The 9807-nt window shown below is 44.1% G+C and overlaps 1 protein-coding gene across 1 annotated transcript in view; it reads right to left on the bottom strand.

The window, feature by feature from the left end:
- The window catches only part of si:ch211-243j20.2 (uridine-cytidine kinase-like 1), a 14819-nt gene extending 7353 nt beyond the window's left edge, over positions 1-7466 (bottom strand). The window contains exons 1-7 of the mRNA XM_058392674.1: positions 7244-7466; positions 5717-5919; positions 3138-3244; positions 2764-2934; positions 2381-2452; positions 1748-1937; positions 323-384 (exon numbers count right to left, since the gene is read on the bottom strand). Of these exons, the coding sequence (XP_058248657.1) occupies positions 323-384; positions 1748-1937; positions 2381-2452; positions 2764-2934; positions 3138-3244; positions 5717-5919; positions 7244-7407 (969 nt within the window). The 5' untranslated portion in view covers positions 7408-7466. The remainder of the gene's footprint in view (positions 1-322; positions 385-1747; positions 1938-2380; positions 2453-2763; positions 2935-3137; positions 3245-5716; positions 5920-7243) is intronic.
- Positions 7467-9807: the final 2341 nt, after the last annotated feature.

Genomic DNA, 9807 nt, shown 5'->3' with positions numbered 1-9807 from the left:
CCTGTTGCACTAAACCAGCCAAAAAAGCTGCTTTTGATTGTGTGCGAGATGAATAAAATATATGAAGAAAACCGTGTGATGTGTTATAACAACGTAATAAACTCCTTCTTCAGGATACGTTATAAATATCAGCAGCTCCTCTGTTCCTTCTCTTTAGAGACTGACTTCATTTCATCGTAAACATCTACTGCTTTAAGGAATATCTTAGTATATATAAGTATATATTAATATATTTTTTTATTTGTAATCTGTTAAAGCAAGGCATCAAAAGCAGGCTAGTACAAACACATGCACTTCACAGGACACGGGAATCCTGACCTACCTTTTCCAGCTGGCTGTGGACGTGCTGGACAATCAGCTCCAGAGCTACGAAGTTCTCTCCACCTTGTGGAAGAACAGACTTCAGGGTAAGGAACAAATCTCCGAATAAAAGGTGAATAATAAATTCATAAATAACTTTTAAAAAATAATAATAATAATAAAATAAAACAAAATAAAAAAATTAAGTAAAAAATATTCTTCATTCATTTTCATTGGATCTAATATAACCTTTATAAAATTAAAAACAAACTAAAAAAAAATAAGTTTAATATAAACATAATATTTTTATAATATTAACATATTATAAAAATAAAATAAATAATAATAGAAAAAAAGGATTTTCCTAAAGTTAGATACAGTACGCATTTATTTCTATAAAGAAGAAAATTATTTTATAATTTATTAAAAAATTATAAATTACCAGTTATTTATTTACAGAAAAAATATTTAATTATTTATTAATTTATAACGATCTCATAATAATAATAAACTAGATTTGCAAATATTCATGATAAACACACTTGTAAAGACAGAATTATTTCTTTATAATAATTATAAAGAATTATTATAAAATATAAGAATTTCTCTTTTTTCCCCCCTCACGTTTCTTCCCTCTGGTTATTTGTGCACAAATGCTGACTCATGAAATAACTGGCAACACCATAAAAAAAAATAAACATCCCCAAATCACTTCCTCTAGCTGAGATGCTTCTAGAAGGTTTTAATCCGTTCCTCCATACAGAACATTTTCCAAAATAGTCTTCTGAGCGTGGGCTGATGTGAGAAGGGTTTAAACACAGAGACTGAGAGGTCATAAAACTGTGTCTGAGGTCAGTGACAAATCTCTCTCTCAGCACAAGCTTCACTTTATCGTTATGAAACCAATGACCTCCTCTGTCCCCCTTCACTATATATTTAGCATCTTTGTTTTTTTAGATTTAATATCTACGCTACATGGCTCTAAAAGTATGTGCACCCAGACCATCACACCCACACGTCCTTATCTCTGTCTCAGTCCAGATTTGTTGTTAAAATAAACTCCACTCTGATCTTTGGAGAAGGTTCTCCACTAGATGTGGGATTCATTCAGTTAGAAGATTATTAGTGAGATCAGACTCGGGTGTTGAGGAGACTCCAGTTCATCCCAGTGGGGTTGAGTCAGCGACGGGACTCTCCAGTTCTTCACTCCAACAGTCATGTCTTAATGGAGCTGCTTTGTGCATGGTCATCCTGGACCGGGGTTTTTAGCTCCACTGAACCCTACAGCACACAGAGACCTTCTAGTCATAATTGTGTGCTTTACTGTGGCAAGAGTTTTAGGGAAAGAACACACTCGGATGCAATGGTCAAGGGGGGCAAATACTTTTAGCACATCTGTCTCTTATTTTCCAGAGCTTGACCTCATCAACTCGTTAAAATATAGTACCTCTTGGAACCACAATATCTGCCACCTGGACCGTGGGCTCGATGTATTGCTCAAACGCAGGTTTCACAAACTTGTTGTACTGCTTGATGACCCCTGTGATGTCACGCCCTCGCTCCGTGATGTCCCGCTTCAGACGTCTGACCAGCCGAATGTCGGAGTCGGTGTCCACAAACACTTTCATGTCCAGCAGCTGAAGTTAACACACAGAAAAAATGAGGTAAAGTGAGAGAACATTATCCCAGTGTCTCAAAGCAGACATAAAGAGTTTGACATTACCCTGTGTTCAAAAAAAGGATTAGACAGTTACCATGGCAACAATGCTTTGGATAAACAATGCTTTGGTTTGTCTAGAAGCGTAGCTAAACTTGCTGGTTTGATGGTGATTTTAATATTCTAATGATCATTTATATAAACAATAAAAAAAATATGAGTGGTGTAATACCACCGGGAGGGTGCAGGGGGCAGCATAAGCACTGATACTATTACAGTACAAGGTGTTGCTAAACTTGTTGGTTTTTGCATTCGTTCATCACAGACTTTTCTTTTCATCTATGCTTTTATACTATGCTGTATTGCTTCCTCACTCCACTCGTTGTTGGACTTTACGTCCACTGAATTACCCACTAAACTTACCTTCAAAAGCTCCTTATTTGCAAAAGCCAAGATTCCCTCAAATATTACAACATTGGCCCCATAAACAATTTTCTGTAGAAAGAGAAAGCGTGAGAGAGAAAAGAGAGAGAGAGAGGTTAATTCAGCTTTAAGCATTTTTTTTTCATCAATGTAGAGATGTGACACAATCCCTGAGTTCAGACAACCACGTGTACATATGTAACTAGCATCTGAATGAGAGCTGAAACAATAAGTCATCATACCACCGTGAGGCTGCAGGGGGCAGCAGAAGCACTGATACTATTACTGTACAAGGTGCTGCACAAAACTGCTTCCAGATATAAACAAATAGATTAACTAGACAAACAAATGTCAAGTCAATGCCAACACACACACACACTTACCCACTCTTTGCGACGAGAGTGTGTGGTGAAGTCATAGACAGGCACTTTGATGCTCTTGCCCTTCTTCAGTTTCCTCAGGACTGTTACAAGCAACTCAAAGTCGAAAGCGTCCGGATGATCGAAGTTGTACTCGTTCCTGGCTGCGAGCTCCTGCTCCTCTTTGCTCAGCACCTGGGGGAAAATAATAATAATAATAATAATAATAATAATAATAATAATAATAATAATAATAATAATAATAAAAGTGAAACACAAGGACACACCAAACCACCATACACTGCATATCATATTACACAATGAAGGGAGGAGAACCTGAGGAGGGAGAAGGTCTGGATTGTGTAACGTGACTAAAACCTGTTTAAATCTGTTATCACCTTGTAGAAGGAGTCCATGGACAGCAGGACGACCCACGGAACGTCCAGAGCCTCAATGATCTTATTGGCCACTGTGGTTTTCCCTGAAGCACTGCCACCACACAAACCTACACACACAACATCCTGAGTGTAATGATACACACTGATACACACTGATACACAGCAGTTACAACCTGCACACTAACTGGATAAAAAAAACATCTAAAGGTCAAAAGTAGAGTCTTTATATAAAAATAATATTAAAATATGTTCATTTGGATTACCTAATAAAGTTGATTATGGCTGTGTGTCTACATCTTGGGCACTTCCCCCTCACCCTCAGACACTTCCCCTAACCCTCCCCCTCAGACACTTCCCCCTCACCCTCAGACACTTCCCCTAACCCTCCCCCTCCCCCTCAGACACTTCCCCTAACCCTCCCCCTCCCCCTCAGACACTTCCCCTAACCCTCCCCCTCACCCTCAGACACTTCCCCTAACCCTCCCTCTCCCCCTCAGACACTTCCCCCTCACCCTCAGACACTTCCCCTAACCCTCCCCTCAGACACTTCCCCTCCCCTCCCCTCAGACACTTCCCCACCCCCTCCCCCTCTCCCTCCCCACTTCCCTCCCCCACTAACCCTAACCTCCCCCTCAGACACTTCCCCTCTCCCCCTCAGACACTTCCCCTCCCCTCACCCTCAGACACTTCCCCTAACCCTCCGCCTCAGACACTTCCCCCTCCCCCTCCCCCTCAGACACTTCCCCTAACCCTCCCCCTCAGACACTTCCCCCTAACCCTCCCCCTCAGACACTTCCCCCTAACCCTCCCCCTCAGACACTTCCCCCTAACCCTCCCCTCCCCTCAGACACTTCCCCCTAACCCTCACCCTCAGACACTTCCCCCTAACCCTCACCCTCAGACACTTCCCCCTAACCCTCACCCTCACACACTTCCCCCTAACCCTCACCCTCAGACACTTCCCCTAACCCTCACCCTCAGACACTTCCCCCTAACCCTCACCCTCAGACACTTCCCCCTAACCCTCAGACACTTCCCCTAACCCTCCCCTCAGACACTTCCCCTCCCCTCCCCTCAGACACTTCCCCCACCCCCTCCCCACTCCCCTCCCCACTTCCTCCCCCACTAACCCTAACCCTCCCCTCAGACACTTCCCTCCCCTCCCCTCAGACACTTCCTCCTCTCCCCTCAGACACTTCCCTCCCCTCAGACACTTCCCTCCCCTCAGACACTTCCCTCCCCCTCAGACACTTCCCCTCCCCTCAGACACTTCCCTCCCCTCAGACACTTCCCTCCCCTCAGACACTTCCCCTCCCCTCAGACACTTCCCCCTCCCCTCAGACACTTCCCCTAACCCTCAGACACTTCCTCCCCTCACCCTCAGACACTTCCCCTCCCCCTCACCCTCAGACACTTTCCCTCCCCCTCACCCTCAGACACTTTCCCTCCCCCTCACCCTCAGACACTTCCCCCTCACCCTCAGACACTTCCCCTAACCCTCCCCCTCCCCCTCACACACTTCCCCTCCCCCTCAGACACTTCCCCCTCACCCTCTTCCCCTCACCCTCACACACTTCCCCATAATCCTAACCCTCACACACTTCCCCCTCACCCTCTTCCCCTCACCCTCACACACTTCCCCATAATCCTAACCCTCACACACTTCCTCCTAACCCTCAGACACTTCCCCCTCACCCTCAGACACTTCCCCCTCACCCTCTTCCCCTCACCCTCACACACTTCCCCATAATCCTAACCCTCACACACTTCCTCCAAACCCTCACACACTTCCCCCTAACCCTCACCCTCAGACACTCCCCCTCCCCCTCAGACACTTCCCCTCCCCCTCCCCCTCCGACACTTCCCCTCCCCCCTCAGACACTTCCCTAACCCTCCCCCTCAGACACTTCCCCTAACCTCCCCCTCAGACACCTCCCCCTCCCCCTCAGACACTTCCCTAACCTCACCCTCAGACACTTCCCTCACCCTCACCCTCAGACACTTGCCCCTCACCCTCACCCTCAGACACTTCCCCTCACCCTCACCCTCAGACACTTCCCCCTCACCCTCAGACACTTCCCCCTCACCCTCTTCCCCTCACCCTCACACACTTCCCTTCCCCTCACCCTCACACACTTCCCCATAATCCTAACCCTCACACACTTCCTCCTAACCCTCACCCTCAGACACTTCCCCTAACCCTCAGACACTTCACCCTAACCCTCACCCTCAGACACTTCCCCCTAACCCTCACCCTCAGACACTTCCCCCTAACCCTCACACACTTCCCCCTAACCCTCAGACACTTCCCCCTAACCCTCAGACACTTCCCCCTAACCCTCACCCTTAGACACTTCCCCCTAACCCTCAGACACTTCCTCCTACCCTCAGATACTTCCCCTAACCCTCAGATACTTCCCCTAACCCTCAGACACTTCCTCCTATCCTCAGGAAGTGGGTTTTTTAAATTATAATAATTATTATTATTATTATTATTATTATTATTGGGTCAGTTATGAAGGCACTTGTCTTGTGTATGTTAATGTGGACATGTCCAGGTGAGGATGAGATTAACGTACCAATAACAAAAGCCTCTTTAAAGGTGGTCCCTGTAACGTTGTACCACGGCGGACGTCCTGCTGTGTAGATCGTCCGTTTATTGGTCCTCAGCAGAGGCGGCTCCGTTTTACTCTGACTCGTGCTCCTCTTCCGCGGAGACAGCGACGGGGTCAAAGGGCAGGAGCCCCTCAAAAGGCCATCGAGAGAATCCTCACCACTGCCACTAGAGCAAACATCAAACACCTCTTCTTAACATGAGTTAAGTTTCCTGTAGTTTCATGTGTGCTCATGGTATTTAAACATCTCCATCAGAAATGCCTTAGCAGCACATCACTGGACCAGTCTTTACCTGAGCAAGGCTACAATACCTTATCCCATGCAGGAGCCACTGAGAGAGTCCAGGGACTCGAGAAACCCTCAGATTGAGGTCCTCACATGGTGTTTGATGTTGGTGCAGGTGAGGGAGTACAGACATCTTCATCTCCACTCCAGGAATCCACACACAAGCTCAGAAAAGACTGGAGCCTCATGTGAGTAAGGCTTTCATCATATGGACAGGAAATGGACACGAACATGCTCTAGACATGAGGTGCTTCAGGTACTTTACTGCACAACGTCTGATCAGCTTCATGTTTACAGCAGAAACACAAGCTGGACTTTGCAAACTAAATAACTCAATAAAGGAGGGTTTTGTTTTGAATGTCTGTGCTGATGGAGTCACACGACTCAAACCCGAACCTGCGGCCATTTTGAACAATCACAAGCTCCTCACGCTTGATTTTGAATCGATTTGTGCGATCGCTAAATCCTGAAGGGACTGAAAAACGTCCGATCTACCACCTCGCTGTCAAGCCCTTCTCCGATAGCTAAAAACTGATAAAAGCAGCAGTTTGATTTATTACATCACAGAATCCAACAAATAATCCCTTATTAATAATTGGATTGAAAAGGCTTCACGTCATCCAAACAAAATTTCGATCGGATCGAAAGAAATCTGAAATATTCCAGGAAACAGGACGTAACCATGTAAATGCTCAAATCAGATTATTTTAATCCAGTTTAAAAATGTGCAGCAGTGTGAACTGTTTTGTTTGGGAACATATACTGTATGTAACGTACATGTTAAGGAATATTTTAATCAGATTGCCATGTTAGAGGAAAAAATTATACTTTTAAAATCGGATCGAGGAATCGAATCGAACATATCCACTGAAAGCAAAAGAGAGGATATTTTTCCGTCATCAGCACGAGATTAGTTAGACATTAGTCTCATGTCTTTGTGTTAGATTTAACCTTCTTTAAGGAAAGAGTGTGTAAGGGTTGTGTAGCTACACAACACTCAGAGAACACGTGCAAGTGTTCACACACTAATATAAGTAAATGTATGTAAATAAATCCACTAGATGTAAATAAATCTAAGCTGAAACGTTAAAGTTAGCTCGCTAGCTCGAGCCAGCAGTCAGGAGCTGACCTCAGGATGTTTCATTTAAAACTTTCGATATTTGGGAATGTGAAGAGAAAGTGTGCGCGAGACTGCTCCTTTTCACCTGTCTGATCTGGAAGCTCGGAGCTCCTCCTCGTCTCCATCTTCTTTCTGATGAAGTCGGACATCAGCTTGGCTGCCGGACATTGCCATGTTTTCATCTGCAAACAGAAGGGTGTCCACGTCATCGAGGATGTGTGCAATATAGGGAAAGATGCACCATAGCATCCAGCTGAATCTCACGAACACACACAAAACCCCGTGCGCGGCGGAAGTAGCCGGGCGGAAGTATGTCATCCTACAAAATTAAAGCCGCTTTCATTAAACATGGAGGATGACGATAAAAGTTGAATATTATTTAATCAAGAGATCAATCTTGGTTTAAACCTATTTTATTGCCTTGAAAAAAATATTTTAAAAAATAACATTTGCTGAAACCAAAATTTTTTTTTTTTAAATTTTGTCTGCTAATTTTTTTCTATTCCTTTCAAACCCACAGCCTACTTGCTGATATTTTAATATATTTAATTTATAGATTTTATCTAAGCTCTATTGTTTTTATTTAACTAATAAAACTGTGGTAAATTCCTGAAACATTATGAGAAATGATTTTATTGATTCAAAAATCCCTATAAACACACTCCTAAACCTTGTGGAAAGCCTTCCCAGAAGAGTTGAAGCTGTTATAGCTGCAAAGGGCGGGACAACTCCATATTACATTCATGTGCATGTAAAGGCAGACGTCCCAAAACTTTTGGCGACATAGTGTAGATGATCATGATTGATTTTTGTCTGCTCGATTATGATACACAGGCATCTGTTTCTAAAGTCAGGATGTTTTTGCCTTTCATGTTTTTCTGCTGTCTGTTATTTTAGCCTTGGGTATTATCTATAAGGTCTAGAGTGTATCCTTAGTACGTACTCATCAGTATAAAAGCCAGCTGAGTCCAACTTTTGTTTAGACTATAGAAAGCCAGGTTGACTTTACGGACTCAATAAACCGTTTCTTTCATTACATTCCCTGGCTCTGAGTCTCCTTTCAACTGGTGAAACTGCAGGATCATCCTGAAAGATCCACTTCCTGGTATGACAGTGAAGTTCTCCATGATGACACATGATATGATCTGATCTGATCTGATCTGGTGATCCTGTAACAATCAGGTCAGGTGAGTGAGACATCCTCTCCAAGAACCTTCTCAATACCAAACAGCGCTTTTTAATAGAATTTGGCAACCGAGTAATCAGGATCCTGATGGTGTTGCTCCCCAGTTTGTGAGTCGTCCTTGCCTTTTACTGATAATCTCAGCTTCGAGAGGGATCTGGGGCAAAAGTTAGATAAGTTGTGTGGCAGGAAAACGGCTAAAAAGATCTCAGTATTCCAGAACCAACAGAGTGGAGGACAGAGAACAGTGTTTTTCTGCTTGGGATAAATCAAGCGTAATGACCTTGAGGGAGCGCTGCAAATGTACAGGCAGCGGCATGCTTTCTTAATACAAGATAGGGATAAGAGAAAGCTTGAGAGATTGAGATGAATGCTGTCCTGGTGCAGGAATGTGGTATTACTATCTCCACTCGAGAAACTCCTGCTCAGTCTCAACAAGCCTCCTGGATTTAGCACATCTGGATGTAGAACATTTTATTCTATGTGAAATCATCCATGGAAAACTGCAGCACTCAGCCCTCTTCAGGTTTTAGATAGATCTGAGGTCTGACTGAACCGATCGAAAACACTGATCTGCTTCTTCAGAAGCTGTTTGTTTACTGACATGGATTTGTGTTTTGGCTCAAGTTGCCTCTATGTTGCCAAAGGTTTTGGGACACCCCTCCACATCATTGAGTTGCGGTGTTGTTTTTTAGGATTTAGGCTCAGGCCCTTAGTTCCAGTGAAAGGAACTCTTAATGCTTCAGCTTCATACCAAGACATTCTGGACAATTTCATGTTCTCTGTGTGAACAGTTTGGGGATGACCCCTTCCTGTTCCAACATGACTGCACACCAGTACACAAAGCAAGGTCCATAAAGACATCGATGAGAGAGTTTGGTGTGGGGAACTTGACTGGCCTGCACAGAGTCCTGACCTCAACAACTTTTTTGATCAATTAGAGCGGAGACTGCAAGCCAGACCTTCTCGTCCAACATCAGTGCCTGACCTCACAAATGCGCTTCTAGAGGAATGGTCAAAAATTCCTATAAACACACTCCTAAACCTTGTGGAAAGCCTTCCCAGAAGAGTTGAAGCTGTTATAGCTGCAACGGGTGGCACAACTCCATATTACATTCATATGCATGTAAAGGCAGACATCCCAAAACTTTTGGCAATACAGATCGGCGTTTGGAGCCATCACTCGAACTAGAAGAGAAACTACTTCATAGTGTGATGCTGCCACCATCATGCTTCACCATCAGGAAGGTGTTCTTTGGGTGATAAGCTGTCTAAACAAACGTATCTTTTAGAATGTGCTTTCATGGTCTCAACAGACCATGTAATGTTTATTACCCAGACATGTGAAGAATAATTTCTGATGAGAAGGTCTTGAGTTCAAATCCTAGCACTGCCAACTCAAGACCTTCTCATCAGTAAGCGTTTTAACCACTGCTGACCTGAGGGATTAAAACATGGCGGCCAAT

The sequence above is a fragment of the Hemibagrus wyckioides genome, linkage group LG06, assembly GCF_019097595.1.
Source record: "Hemibagrus wyckioides isolate EC202008001 linkage group LG06, SWU_Hwy_1.0, whole genome shotgun sequence".
NCBI lineage: Eukaryota > Metazoa > Chordata > Actinopteri > Siluriformes > Bagridae > Hemibagrus > Hemibagrus wyckioides.
Note: the sequence above shows the minus strand (reverse complement) of the source record. Positions and strands in the feature narration are given on the sequence as shown.